Source organism: Podarcis liolepis, assembly GCF_965112155.1.
Source record: "Podarcis liolepis genome assembly, chromosome: Z".
Lineage (NCBI taxonomy): Eukaryota > Metazoa > Chordata > Lepidosauria > Squamata > Lacertidae > Podarcis > Podarcis liolepis.
In genome coordinates this window covers 51,090,875-51,105,874 of record NC_139570.1, presented here as the reverse complement: position 1 = coordinate 51,105,874, position 15,000 = coordinate 51,090,875, and the positions used below count along the sequence as shown (strand labels likewise).

The 15,000-nt window shown below is 38.5% G+C and overlaps 1 protein-coding gene across 1 annotated transcript in view; it reads left to right on the top strand.

Annotated features, from left to right (window-relative positions):
• The window catches only part of CCDC183 (coiled-coil domain containing 183), a 28,132-nt gene that overhangs the window by 4,539 nt on the left and 8,593 nt on the right, over positions 1-15,000 (top strand). Inside the window, exons 4-10 of the mRNA XM_083484536.1 lie at positions 1,717-1,839; positions 6,607-6,738; positions 9,093-9,147; positions 9,745-9,845; positions 11,587-11,747; positions 11,829-11,994; positions 13,767-13,898. Of these exons, the coding sequence (XP_083340662.1) occupies positions 1,717-1,839; positions 6,607-6,738; positions 9,093-9,147; positions 9,745-9,845; positions 11,587-11,747; positions 11,829-11,994; positions 13,767-13,898 (870 nt within the window). The remainder of the gene's footprint in view (positions 1-1,716; positions 1,840-6,606; positions 6,739-9,092; positions 9,148-9,744; positions 9,846-11,586; positions 11,748-11,828; positions 11,995-13,766; positions 13,899-15,000) is intronic.

The following is a 15,000-nucleotide window of genomic DNA, read 5'->3' as shown; positions in this document are numbered from 1 at the left end:
CTACTACTACTATTATTATTATTAATATTATTCCCCCCCCCAGGAAGTGGCCCACCTGCCCGTCATCCTATTACTATTACTATTACTATTATTATTATTACTATTACTATTATTATTATTATTATTATTATTATTATTATTATTATTATTACTGCTGCTGCTGCTACTACTACTACTATTATTATTATTAATATTATTCCCCCCCCCAGGAAGTGGCCCACCTGCCCGTCCTCCTCCTCCTCCTCCTCCTATTATTACTATTATTACTATTATTATCATTATTAATATTAATATTCTGATTATTCCCCCCCAGGAAGTGGCCCACCTGCCCATCATCCTATTACTATTACTATTACTATTACTATTATTACTATTATTATTATTATTATTATTATTATTATTATTAGTAGTAGTAGTAGTAGTAGTACTACTACTACTACTACTACTACTATTATTATTATTACTATTACTATTATTAATATTAATATTCTTAATATTATTCCCCCCCCAGGAAGTGGCCCACCTTCCCGTCCTCCTCCTCCTCCTCCTCTTACTATTATTATTGCTATTATTATTATTATTATTATTATTATTATTATTATTATTATTAATATTATTAATATTATTCCCCCCCCAGGAAGTGGCCCACCTGCCCGTCATCCTCCTCCTCCTCCTCCTCCTCCTCCTCCTCCTCCTCCTCCTCCTCCTCCTCCTCCTCCTATTACTACTATTATTATTACTACTACTACTACTACTATTATTATTATTATTATTATTATTATTATTATTATTATTATTATTATTACTATTATTAATATTAATATTCTGATTATCCCCCCCCCCGCCAGGAAGTGGCCCACCTTCCCGTCCTCCTCCTCCTCCTCCTCCTCCTCCTCCTCCTCCTCCTCCTCCTCCTCCTATTATTATGATTATTATTACTATTACTTTTATTATTATTATCCTTATTAATATTAATATTCTGATTATTCCCCCCCCGCCAGGAAGTGGCCCACCTTCCCGTCATCCTCCTCCTCCTCCTCCTCCTCCTCCTCCTATTATTATTATTACTATTATTATTATGATTATTACTATTATTACTATTATTAATATTAATATTCTGATTATTCCCCCCCCGCCAGGAAGTGGCCCACCTGCCCGTCATCCTATTACTATTATTATTATTATTACTACTACTACTACGATTATTATTACTATTATTATTATGATTATTACTATTACTACTATTATTATTATCCTTATTAATATTAATATTCTGATTATTTCCCCCCCCCAGGAAGTGGCCCACCTGCCCGTCATCCTATTACTACTATTACTACTACTATTACTACTATTACTACTATTACTATTATTATTATTATTATTATTATCCTTATTAATATTAATATTCTGATCATTTCCCCCCCCCCAGGAAGTGACCCACCTGCCCGTCATCCTATTACTACTATTACTACTACTACTACTACTATTATTATTATTATTATTATTATTATTATTATTATTATTATTATCCTTATTAATATTAATATTCTGATTATTATTCCCCCCCCCCGCCAGGAAGTGGCCCACCTGCCCGTCATCTTACTACTACTACTACTACGATTATTATTATGATTATTATGATTATGATTATTATTATCATTATTATTATTATCCTTATTAATACTAATATTCTGATTATTCCTCCCCCCCCGCCAGGAAGTGGCCCACCTGCCCGTCACCCTGGAGGACCTCCAGCGGCGGGTGGACGTCTACCAGGTGGAGCTCCAAGGGGTGCGGCTCATGACCCTCGACACCAGCCAGGCCAGGGAGGCCGCCCAGGTGGGCGGGGCTATTCCATTATCGCCTCGTTATCGGGCCATTAATGAGAGCTAATAGGAATCAGGGCTCGTGTCATCTCTCCTCTAAGATAGGATCTCATTCTCACCCGATTAGTAAAATAGATCTAGGATGATATTTCAAGGGTTGTTAATATATTATCTCTAAGATATTATCTCATTATCAGACGATTAATAATAGCTCATTATAATACGATTAATAACAGCTAATATTAATAAGGGCTAATATCATCTCTCCTCTAAGATAGGATCTCATCACATGATTAATAAAGTAGATCTAGGATGATATTTCAAGGGTTGTTAATATATTATCTCTAAGATATTATCTCATTATCAGATGATTAATAATAGCTCGTTATAATACGATTAATAAGAGCTAATATCATCTCTCCTCTAAGATATGATCTCATCACACGATTAGTAAAATAGATTTAGGATGATATTTCAAGGGTTGTTCGTTAGTTAATAGATTATCTCTAAGGTATCATCTCATTATCAGACGATTAATAATAGCTAATATTATCTCTTATCTAATATATTATCTCATTATCACACGATTAATAAGAGCTAATATTAATAATGGCTCATATCATCTCTCATCTAAGATATGATCCCATTCTCACCCGATTAATAATATTATCATCACCCTAATATTATCTCCCATCTAAGATATTATCTCATTATCACACGATTAATATTAGCTATTATTAATCATATGATAATGAGATCATATCTTAGATGAGAGATAATATTAGCTATTATTAATCATCTGATAATGAGATCATATCTTAGATGAGAGATAATATTAGCTATTATTAATCATCTGATAATGAGATCATATCTTAGATGAGAGATAATATTAGCTATAATACGATTAATAATAGCTCATTATAATAAGATTAATAATAGCTAATATCATCTCTTCTCTAAGATAGGATCTCATGATCACAAGATTAATAAGAGCGAAAATAGATTTAGGATTCTATTTCAATTGTTAATAGCTCATTATAATACGATTAATAATACCTCATTATAATAAGATTAATAATAGCTAATATTATCTCTCCTCTAAGATATGATCTCATCACACGATTAATAAAATAGATTTAGGATCATATTTCAAGGGTTGTTCGTTAGGTAATAGATCTCTTCTCTAAGATATTATCTCATTATCAGACGATTAATCAGAGCTAATATTAATAAGAGCTAATATTATCTCTTCTCTAAGATATTATCTCATCACACGATTAATAAAATAGATTTAGGATCATATTTCAAGGGTTGTTAATATATTATCTCTTATCTAAGATATTATCTAATTATCATACGATTAATAATAGCTCATTATAATACGATTAATAACAGCTAATATTAATAAGAGCTCATATCATCTCTCATCTAAGATATGATCTCATTATCACAAAATTAATAAGAGCTGAAATAGATTTAGGATTTTATTTCAATTATTGTTAATAGATTATCTCTAAGATATTATCTCATTATCAGACGATTAATAATAGCTCATTATTATACAATAGCTCATTATTATACGATTAATAACAGCTAATATTAATAAGGGCTCTCCTTATTAATCATCTCTCCTCTAAGATATGATCTCATTCTCACCCGATTAATAATATTATCATCACCCTCATATTATCTCCCATCTAAGATATTATCTCATGATCAGGCGATTAATAATAGCTAATATTATTACTATTAGCTGCGATTAATGACAGCTAATAGTAATAAGGGCTAATATCATCTCTCCTCTAAGATAGGATCTCATCACCCGATTAGTAAAATAGATTTAGGATGATATTTCAAGGGTTGTTAATATATTATCTCTTATCTATTATCTCATTATCAGACGATTAATAATAGCTCGTTATAATACGATTAATAACAGCTAATATTAATAATGGCTAATATTATCTCTCATCTAAGATATGATCTCATCACCCGATTAATAAAATAGATTTAGGATCATATTTAAAGGGTTGTTAATATATTATCTCTTATCTAAGATATTATCTAATTATAATACGATTAATAATAGCTCGTTATAATACGATTAATAATACCTCATTATAATAAGATTAATAATAGCTAATATTATCTCTTCTCTAAGATCTCATGATCACACGATTAATAAGAGCTGAAATAGATTTAGGATTCTATTTCAATTATTGTTAATAGATTATCTCTTATCTAAGGTATTATCTCATTATCAGACGATTAATAATAGCTCATTATAATACGATTAATAATACCTCATTATAATACGATTAATAAGAGCTAATATTATCTCTTATCTAAGATAGGATCTCATTTTCACACGATTAATAAGAGCGAAAGTAGATTTAGGATTCTATTTCAAGGGTTGTTCGTTAGTTAATTGATTATCTCTTCTCTAAGATATTATCTCATTATCACACAATTAATAAGAGCTAATATTAATAAGAGCTCATATCATCTCTCCTCTAAGATATGATCTCATCACACAATTAGTAAAATAGATTTAGGATGATATTTCAAGGGTTGTTAATATATTATCTCTTATCTAAGATATTATCTAATTATCAGATGATTAATAAGAGCTAATTATAATACAATTAATAACAGCTAATATTAATAATGGCTAATATCATCTCTCCTCTAAGATATTATCTCATCACCCGATTAATAAAATAGATTTAGGATGATATTTCAAGGGATGTTCGTTAGTTAATAGATTATCATTCATCTAAGGTATTATCTCATTATCACACGATTAATAAGAGCTAATATTAATAATAGCTAATATTATCTCTTCTCTAAGATATTATCTCATCACCCGATTAATACAATAGATTTAGGATTTTATTTCAATTATTGTTAATAGATTATCTCTGATCTAAGATATTATCTCATTATCAGACGATTAATAATAGCTCATTATTATACGATTAATAAGAGCTAATATTAATAATGGCTAATATCATCTCTCATCTAAGATATGATCTCATCACCCGATTAATAAAATAGATTTAGGATTCTATTTCAAGGGTTGTTAATATATTATCTCTTCTCTAAGATATTATCTCATTATAATACGATTAATAAGAGCTCGTTATAATACGATTAATCACAGCTAATATTAATAATGGCTAATATCATCTCTCGTCTAAGATATGATCTCATCACTCGATTAATAAGAGCCAAAGTAGATTTAGGATTTTATTTCAATTATTGTTAATAGATTATCTCTGATCTAAGTATTGTTAATAGATTATCTCATTATCACACGATTAATAATGGCTAATATTATCTCTTATCTAAGATAAGAGGCCGTCCAGGTGGGGGGCTATTCGATTATCGCGTCGTTATCGGGCGATTAATCAGAGCTAATAGGAATCAGAGCTCGTATCATCTCTCCTCTAAGATATCACCTCATATTAATCATGTTAATACGAGCCGCATAATATTAATAATATTAATATACTAATAATATTAATATACTCATATTAATAAAGGCTAATATGATCTCTTCTCTAAGATATGATCTCATGATTTAGGATTCTATTTCAAGGGTTGTTCATTAGTTAATAGATTATCTCTCCTCTAAGATATTATCTCATTATCACACGATTAATCAGAGCTAATATAGTATAGTAACGATACTTAAAATAGAGTTTATTATTATTATTAAATCTTAAAATATAGTTGTTTATTATTATTATTATTATTATTATTATTATTATTATTATTATTATTATTATATCTTAAAATAGAGTTGTTTATTATTATTATTATTATTATTAAATCTTAAAATAGAGTTTATTATTATTATTATTATTATTAAATCTTAAAATAGAGTTTATTATTATTATTATTATTATTAAATCTTAAAAAAGAGTTTATTATTATTATTATTATTATTATTATTATTATTATTAAATCTTAAAATAGAGTTGTTTATTATTATTATTATTATTATTATTATTATTATTATTATTATTATTATTATTAAATCTTAAAAAAGAGTTTATTATTATTATTATTATTATTATTATTATTATTATTATTATTATTATTATTATTATTATCTTAAAATAGAGTTTATTCTTATTCTTATTCTTATTATGATTATGATTATTATATCTTAAAATAGAGTTTATTATTATTATTATTATTATTATTATTATTATTAAATCTTAAAATAGAGATTATTATTATTATTATTAAATCTTAAAATAGAGATTATTATTATTATTATTATTATTATTATTATTATTATTAAATCTTAAAATAGAGATTATTATTATTATTATTATTATTTAATCTTAAAATAGAGTTGTCTTTTATTATTATTATTATTATTAAATCTTAAGATAGAGTTGTTTATTATTATTATTATTATTAAATCTTAAAATAGTTTATTATTATTATTATTATTATTATTATTAAATCTTAAAATAGAGTTTATTATTATTATTATTATTATTATTATTATTATTATTATTATTATTATTATTATTATTATTATTATTATTATTATTATATCTTAAAATAGAGTTTATTCTTATTCTTATTCTTATTATGATTATGATTATTATATCTTAAAATAGAGTTTATTATTATTATTATTATTATTATTATTATTATTATTATTATTATTATTATTATTATTATTATTACTTAAAATAGAGATTATTATTATTATTATTATTATTATTATTATTATTATTAATTAATCAATTAATCCCAGGCCGAAATGCTTCACGCTGAGACGGAGCTGGTGGCCGAGAAGAAGTTCCGGGACAACTCCCTCAGCGCCCAGAAGAAGCAGCTGGAGCGCATCCGCACCAAGGAGGCCACCGAGCGCCACCGCCGGACGCTGGTGAGGCGGCGCCCGCTCCGGGAAACGTAGCGCGGGAAGCTTAGCGTGGGAATCTGAGCGCGGGAATCTTAGCACAGGAAGGTTAGCGCGGGAATTGTAGTGTGGGAACTATAGCGTGGGAAGCTTAGCGTGGGAACCATAGCGTGGGAATCTTAGTGTGGGAACCATAGCGTGGGAAGTTAGCGTGGGAATTGTAGCGCAGGAACCTTAGCGTGGGAATCTGAGCGCGGGAATCTTAGCACAGGAAGGTTAGCGCGGGAATTGTAGTGTGGGAACTATAGCGTGGGAAGCTTAGCGTGGGAACCATAGCGTGGGAATCTTAGTGTGGGAACCATAGCGTGGGAAGTTAGCGTGGGAATTGTAGCGCAGGAACCTTAGCGTGGGAATCTGAGCGCGGGAATCTTAGCACAGGAAGGTTAGCGCGGGAATTGTAGTGTGGGAACTATAGCGTGGGAAGCTTAGCGTGGGAACCATAGCGTGGGAATCTTAGTGTGGGAACCATAGCGTGGGAAGTTAGCGTGGGAATTGTAGCGCAGGAACCTTAGCGTGGAAATCTGAGCGCAGGAAGCTTAGCGCAGGAAGGTTAGCGCGGGAATTGTAGCGTGGGAACCGTAGCGCGGGAAGTTAGCGTGGGAATTGTAGCATGGGAACCGTAGCGCGGGACGGTTAGTGCAGGAAGGTTAGCGTGGGAATTGTAGCGTGGGAACCATAGCGTGGGAATTGTAGCGTGGGAACCATAGTGCGGGAATCTTAGTGTGGGAAGCTTAGCGCAGGAAGGTTAGCGTGGGAATTGTAGCGTGGGAACCGTAGCGCGGGAAGGTTAGCGTGGGAATTGTAGCGTGGGAACCGCAACGTGGGTTAGGGTGGGAATTGTAGCATGGGAACCGTAGCGCGGGAAGCTTAGCGTGGGAATTGTAGTGTGGGAACCGTAGCGCGGGAATCTTAGCGTTTGAAGCTTAGCGCAGGAAGGTTAGCGTGGGAATTGTAGCGTGGGAATCATAGCGTGGGAATCTGAGTGCGAGAAGCTTAGCGCAGGAAGGTTAGCACGGGAATTGTAGCGTGGGAACCTTAGCGCGGGAATCTTAGCGTGGGAATCTTAGCGCAGGAAGCTTAGCCCGGGAAGTTTAGCGCAGGAAGGTTAGCGCGGTAATTGTAGCGTGGGAACCATAGCATGGGATGTTAGCGTGGGAATTGTAGCATGGGAACTGTAGTGCGGGACGGTTAGTGCAGGAAGGTTAGCGCGAGAATTGTAGCGTGGGAACCATAGCGTGGGACGTTAGCGTGGGAATGGTAGCATGGGAACCGTAGCGCGGGAAGCTTAGCGTGGGAACCTTAGCGCAGGAAGGCTAGCGCGGGAAGGTTAATGCGGGAATTGTAGCGTGGGAACCATAGCGTGGAACGTTAGCATGGGAATTGTAGCGTGGGAACCTAAGCGCGGGAAGCTTAGTGCAGGAAGGTTAGCGCAGGAATTGTAGCACGGGAACCGTAGCGCGGGAAGCTTAGCGTGGGAATTGTAGCATGGGAACCGTAGCGCGGGACGGTTAGTGCGGAAAGGTTAGCGTGGGAATTGTAGCGTGGGAACCATAGGGCGGGAAGCTTAGCGTGGGAATTGTAGCATGGGAACCGCAGCACGAGAAGCTGAGCGCGGGAAACATAGCGCGGGAACCTTAGCGCGGAAAGCTTAGCGTGGGAATTGTAGCGTGGGAACCATCGCGTGGGACGCTAGCGTGGGAATTGTAGCACGGGAACCTTAGCGTGGGAAGCTTGCACGAGAAATATAGCGCGCGAACCTTAGCACGGGAATCTGAGCGTGGGAACCAAAGCGCGGAACGTTAGCATGGGAACCATAGCGTGGGAAGCTTAGCGTGGGAATTGTAGCATGGGAACCGTAGCACGGGAAGCTTAGCGCGGGAAATATAGCGCAGGAACCTTAGTACGGGAACCTTAGCGCGGGAATCTGAGCGTGGGAACCATAGCGCGGAACGTTAGCATGGGAATTGGAGCATGGGAACTGTAGCGTGGGAAGCTGAGCGTGTGAAGCTTCGTACGGGAAATGTAGCGCGGGAACCTTAGCGTGGGAACCTTAGCGCTGGGAAACATAGCGTGTTAAACGTAGCGTGGGAACCTTAGCGCTGGGAAACGTAGTGCAGGAACCTTAGTGCCGGGAGCCTTAGCGCGGGAACCTTAGTGCGGGAACCTTAGCACGGGAATATTAGCACGGGAACCTTAGAATGGGAAATTAAGTGTGGGAACCTTAGCATGGGAACCTTAGCGCCGGGAACTTTAGCGCGGGAAGCGTAGCGCGGGAACCCTAGGGCGGCGCCGCTCTAACCGCGGCGCTCCGTTCTCTCCAGCAAGGCCGCCGGGACATGGACTTCCCTTCCCTGATGGGGCGTGAGGGTTCGAGAGGTAAGGAAATGGGGCGCCAAGGAGTTGTAGCGCCAGGCGCGCATGGCACCCGGTCACCCCGCGCCCTGATGCTGCAAATCCCGTACGGCTTGTAGCGCGAGGCGCCCGGTCTTTCCCTGCCAGGTGCGACAACTCCTGTTGCGCGCGGCGGCCGGTCACCTCCTGGGAGCTGTAGCGCGCGGCGCCCAGTCACCCTCTCTCCACCAGCATGGACTTCCCTTCCCTGATTGGCCACTAAGGGGGTGAGAGGCAAGGAAGGCTCGGCGCCCATCCCACTTGGGAGTTGTAGCACGTGGCTCCCGGTCAGCTGTGAGTTCTAGTGCGCGGCGCCCAGTCACCCTCTCTCCTTACCTTATGGGAGGTAATCAAGGGCCCGTCCTGCTTGGGAGTTGTAGCGCACGGGAGTTGGGAGTTGTAGCGCGCGGCGCCCGGTCCCCTCCTGGGAGTTCTAGCGCGCGGCGCCCAGTCACCCTCTCTCCTTACCTTATGAGAGTTAATCAAGGGTTAGGGTTAGGGTTAGGGTTGGGAGTTGTAGCGCACGGGAGTTGGGAGTTGTAGCGCGGCGCCCGGTCAGCTCCTCTTCCTCTCTCCCGCCAGGCGCCCGGCTGGAGGCTTCCAAGGCGCAGATCGAATACCAAGGCCTGGTGATGTCCGAAGTGGAGAAGATCAAGGCGGCCGTCCAATGCTCCCATCTTTGGGTATTGTAGTTTCCCGGCGCCCGGTGGGAAGAAGTGAATGGGATCAATACCAATGATTGGTTGGAAACTGAAGAAAGAAATCGGATCAATACTGATCATCATCATCATCATCATAATTATAATAATTATAATATAATAATAATATAATTATATATTACATTATAATTATATATACATTATAATAATAATGATAATAATACCCTAATAATTGGTTGCAGATAATAATGATGATGATGATAAGAAGAAGAAGAAGAAGAAATAAATAATCAATAATCAATAAAACCCTAATAATTGGTTGCGAATAATAATGAAGATGACGATGATAAGAAGAAGAAATAAATAATCAGTAATCAACAAAAGCCTAATAATTGGTTGCGAATAATAATAATAATAATAATAATAATACCCTAATAATTGGTTGCAAATAATAATGATGATGATGATGATAAGAAGAAGAAATAAATTATCAATAATCAATAAAAGCCTAATAATTGGATGAGAATATAATAATAATAATAATAATAACAATAATAATAATAATAATAATAGTACCCTAATAATTGGTTGCAAAAAATGAGGATGATGATAAGAAGAAGAAGAAATCAATAAAATCAATAAAAGCCTAATAATTGGTTGCGAATAATAATAAACAATAAGAATAGATCAGAATCAATATAATCAATATCTAATCAAGAATCAAGAATGCCATAATAATTGGTTGCAAATATAATATAATATAATATAATATAATATAATATAATATAATATAATATAATATAATATAATATAATATAATATAATATAATATAATATAATATAATATAATATGAATCATAAACGCTGACAATCAACCATCAATAACCTGTCAATCATCAATAATCAATAAAATAATTGGTTGCAATTAATAATAAAAAATAAAAAATAAAAATCTTATAATATAATATAATATAATATAATATAATATAATATAATATAATATAATATAATATAATATAATATAATATAATATGAATCATAAACGCTGACAATCAACCATCAATAACCTGTCAATCATCAATCATCAATAAAATAATTGGTTGCAAATAATATAATATAATATAATATAATATAATATAATATAATATAATATAATATAATATAATATAATATGAATCATAAAGGCTGTCAATCAACCGTCAATAACCCATCAATCATCAATCATCAATAAAATAATTGGTTGCAATTAATAATAATAAATAATAAAAATTAAAAATCTAATCTAATCTAATCTAATCTAATCTAATCTAATCTAATCTAATCTAATCTAATCTAATATGAATCATAAAGGCTGTCAATCAATCATCAATAACCCGTCAATCATCAATAATCAATAAAATAATTGGTTGCAAATAATAATAAAGAATAATATAATATAATATAATATAATATAATATAATATAATATAATATAATATAATATAATATAATATAATATAATATAATATAATATAACATAATATAAATATAATATAATATGAATCATCAAGGCTGTCAATCAATCATCAATAACCCGTCAATCATCAATCATCAATAAAATAATTGGTTGCAATTAATAATAATAATAAATAAAAATCTAATCTAATCTAATAATAATAAAAAATAAAAATCGAATCGAATCGAATCTAATCTATAATATGAATCATAAAGGCTGTCAATCAACCATCAATAACCCGCCAATCACCAATCATCAATCATCCCCGCAGGACATCGCCGGGCGCTTCATGGCGCAGCGCAAGTCGGAGGAGGACCTGCGCCAGCAGATCGCCAAGTCCGAGCGGCGCCGCCGGGAACGCCAGTCCCGCCTCAAGGCCTTGGAACTGGAACGCGCCGAGCTGAAGTTCCGCCGGGCGCCCGGCGCCCTCAGGTACCGGGTTCGAGTCTCTAGTCATGGGGCAGGGAGTTCCAAGGGTCCGCCAAACGAAAACCGGGCGCTTTCCCCCCGCAGCTTCCGGAAGCTGGCGGAGGACCTGGGCGCCGCCTTGGAGGAGGAGAGCCGGCGCCTGGAGGAGGCGCAGCGCTACGTTTCCCAGAGCCAGGAGCTGCTGCTGCGCTTCGAGAACGGGGTCAACAACCTGGCGGTGCGGCTGTGCGGCGTCTATGTGGCCGGGCAGGTAGGGAAACTACGGTTCCCAATGGCGGCTTTGGGGTAGTTTGGGCGCAGGCGCTCCCAGTGAGCCATACTATAGTTCCCAGTGCTCCATACTATAGTTCCCAGTGAGACATACTATAGTTCCCAGCGTGCCATACTATAGTTCCCAGTGAGCCGAACTATGGTTCCCAGTGGGCTGTACTATATTTCCCATACTATAGTTCCCAGCACGCCATACTATAGTTCCCAGCGCGCCATACTATAGTTCCCAGAGAGCCGAACTATGGTTCCCAGTGGGCTGTACTATATTTCCCATACTATAGTTCCCAGCACGCCATACTATAGTTCGCAGTGTGCATACTATAGTTCCCAGTGTGTCTAGTATAGCTCCCAGTGAGCCATACTATAGTTCCCAGTGAGCCATACTATAGTTCCCAGTGGGTTATACTATATTTCCCATACTATAGTTCCCAGTGCGCCATACTATAGTTCCCAGTGAGCCATACTATAGTTCCCAGTGGGCTATACTATAGTTCCCATACTATAGTTCGCAGTGAGCCATACTATAGTTCCCAGTGTGTCTAGTATAGTTCCCAGTGAGCCATACTATAGTTCCCAGTGTGTATACTATAGTTCCCAGTGCTCCATACTATAGTTCCCAGTGAGACATACTATAGTTCCCAGTGAGCCAAACTATAGTTCCCAGTGGGCTATACTATATTTCCCATACTATAGTTCCCAGTGCGCCAAACTATAGTTCCCAGTGAGCTATACTATATTTCCCATACTATAGTTCCCAGTGAGCCATACTATAGTTCCCAGTGGGACATACTATAGTTCCCAGTGGGACATACTATAGTTCCCAGTGTGTCTAGTATAGTTCCCTTTGAGCCATACTATAGTTCCCAGTGGGCCATACTATAGTTCCCAGTGGGATATACTATAGTTCCCAGCGAGCCATACTATAGTTCCCAGCGAGCCATACTATGGTTCCCAGTGAGCCATACTATGGTTCCCAGCGCGCCATACTATAGTTCGGGGTGTGAATACTATAGTTCCCAGTGAGCCATACTATAGTTCAGGGTGCAAATACTATAGTTCCCAGTGAGCCATACTATAGTTCAGGGTGCGAATACTATAGTTCCCAGTGGGCTATACTATAGTTCCCATACTATAGTTCACAGTGCTCCATACTATATTTCCCAGTGAGTTGTACTATAGTTCCCAGTCAGCATACTATAGTTCCCAGTGAGCCATATTATAGTTCTGGGTGCGAATACTATAGTTCCCAGCGCTCCATACTATAGTTCCCAGTGCGCCATACTATAGTTCCCAGCGCTCCATACTATAGTTCCCAGTGAGCCATATTATAGTTCCCAGTGCTCCATACTATGGTTCCCAGTGAGCCATACTATAGTTCCCAGCGCTCCATACTATAGTTCCCAGCGCTCCATACTATAGTTCCCAGTGAGCCATACTATAGTTCCCAGTGAGCCATACTATAGTTCCCATACTGTAGTTCCCGTTGAGCCATACTATAGTTCAGGGTGCAAATACTATAGTTCCCAGTGAGCCATACTATAGTTCTGGGTGCGAATACTATAGTTCCCAGCGCTCCATACTATATTTCCCAGCGCTCCATACTATAGTTCCCAGTGAGCCAAACTATAGTTCCCAGTGCGCTATACTATATTTCCCATACTATAGTTCCCAGAACTATATTTCCCAGTGAGCCATACTATAGTTCCCGGTGCGCCGTACTATAGTTCCCAAGTCTTCCCCTTCTCCCTATAGGAGGATTTCCGGGGCGAATCCTGGGACGTCTTCCGGAAACTCCAGTTCTGCGAAGGGCGCCTGGTGCACCTGCTGGAGGTGGCGGCGGCGCCCTCCCTGCGCCTGGACTTCAGCCAGGAGGAGACCAATGAGGTGCGGGAAACGTAGCGCCGGGTTCGAGAGAGGCGGGCTGGGAATTGTAGCGCCAGGGGCAGGAAGAAAGGCATGCTGGGAATCGTAGCGCCAGGTTGGGAATCGTAGCGCCAGGCGCAGGAAGAAAGGCATGCTGGGAATTGTAGCGCCAGGCGCAGGGAGACGGACAGGGTGGGAATTGTAGCGCCAGGCGCAGGAAGAAAGGCATGCTGGGAATTGTAGCGCCAGGCGCAGGGAGACGGACAGGGTGGGAATTGTAGCGCCAGGCGCAGGAAGAAAGGCAAGCTGGGAATTGTAACACCAGGTTGGGAATTGTAGCGCCAGGCGCAGGAAGAAATTGTAGCGCCAGGTGCAGGAAGAAAGGCAGGCTGGGAATTGTAGCGCCAGGTTGGGAATTGTAGCGCCAGGCGCAGGGAGAAAGGCAGGCTGGGAATTGTAGCGCCAGGCGCAGGAAGAAAGGCATGCTGGGAATTGTAGCACCAGGCGCAGGAAGAAAGGCAGGTTGGGAATTGTAGCGCCAGGTGCAGGAAGAAAGGCATGCTGGGAATTGTAGCGCCAGGCGCAGGGAGAAAGGCAGGCTGGGAATTGTAGCGCCAGGTTGGGAAGTGTAGCGCCAGGCGCAGGGAGAAAGGCAGGCTGGGAATTGTAGCGCCAGGTTGGGAATTGTAGCGCCAGGTGCAGGAAGAAAGGCATGCTGGGAATTGTAGCGCCAGGCACAGGAAGAAAGGCATGCTGGGAATTGTAGCGCCAGGCGCAGGGAGAAAGGCAGGCTGGGAATTGTAGCGCCGGGTTGGGAATTGTAGTGCCAGGCGCAGGAAGAAAGGCAGGCTGGGAACTGTAGCGCCAGGCGCAGGAAGAAAGGCAGGTTGGGAATTGTAGCGCCAGGTTGGGAATTGTAGCGCCAGGCACAGGGAGAAAGGCAGGCTGGGAATTGTAGCGCCAGGCGCAGGAAGAAAGGCAGGCTGGGAATTGTAGCGCCAGGTTGGGAATTGTAGCGCCAGGCACAGGAAGAAAGGCATGCTGGGAATTGTAGCGCCAGGTTGGGAATTGTAGCGCCAGGCGCAGGAAGAAAGGCAGGCTGGGAATTGTAGCGCCAGGCGCA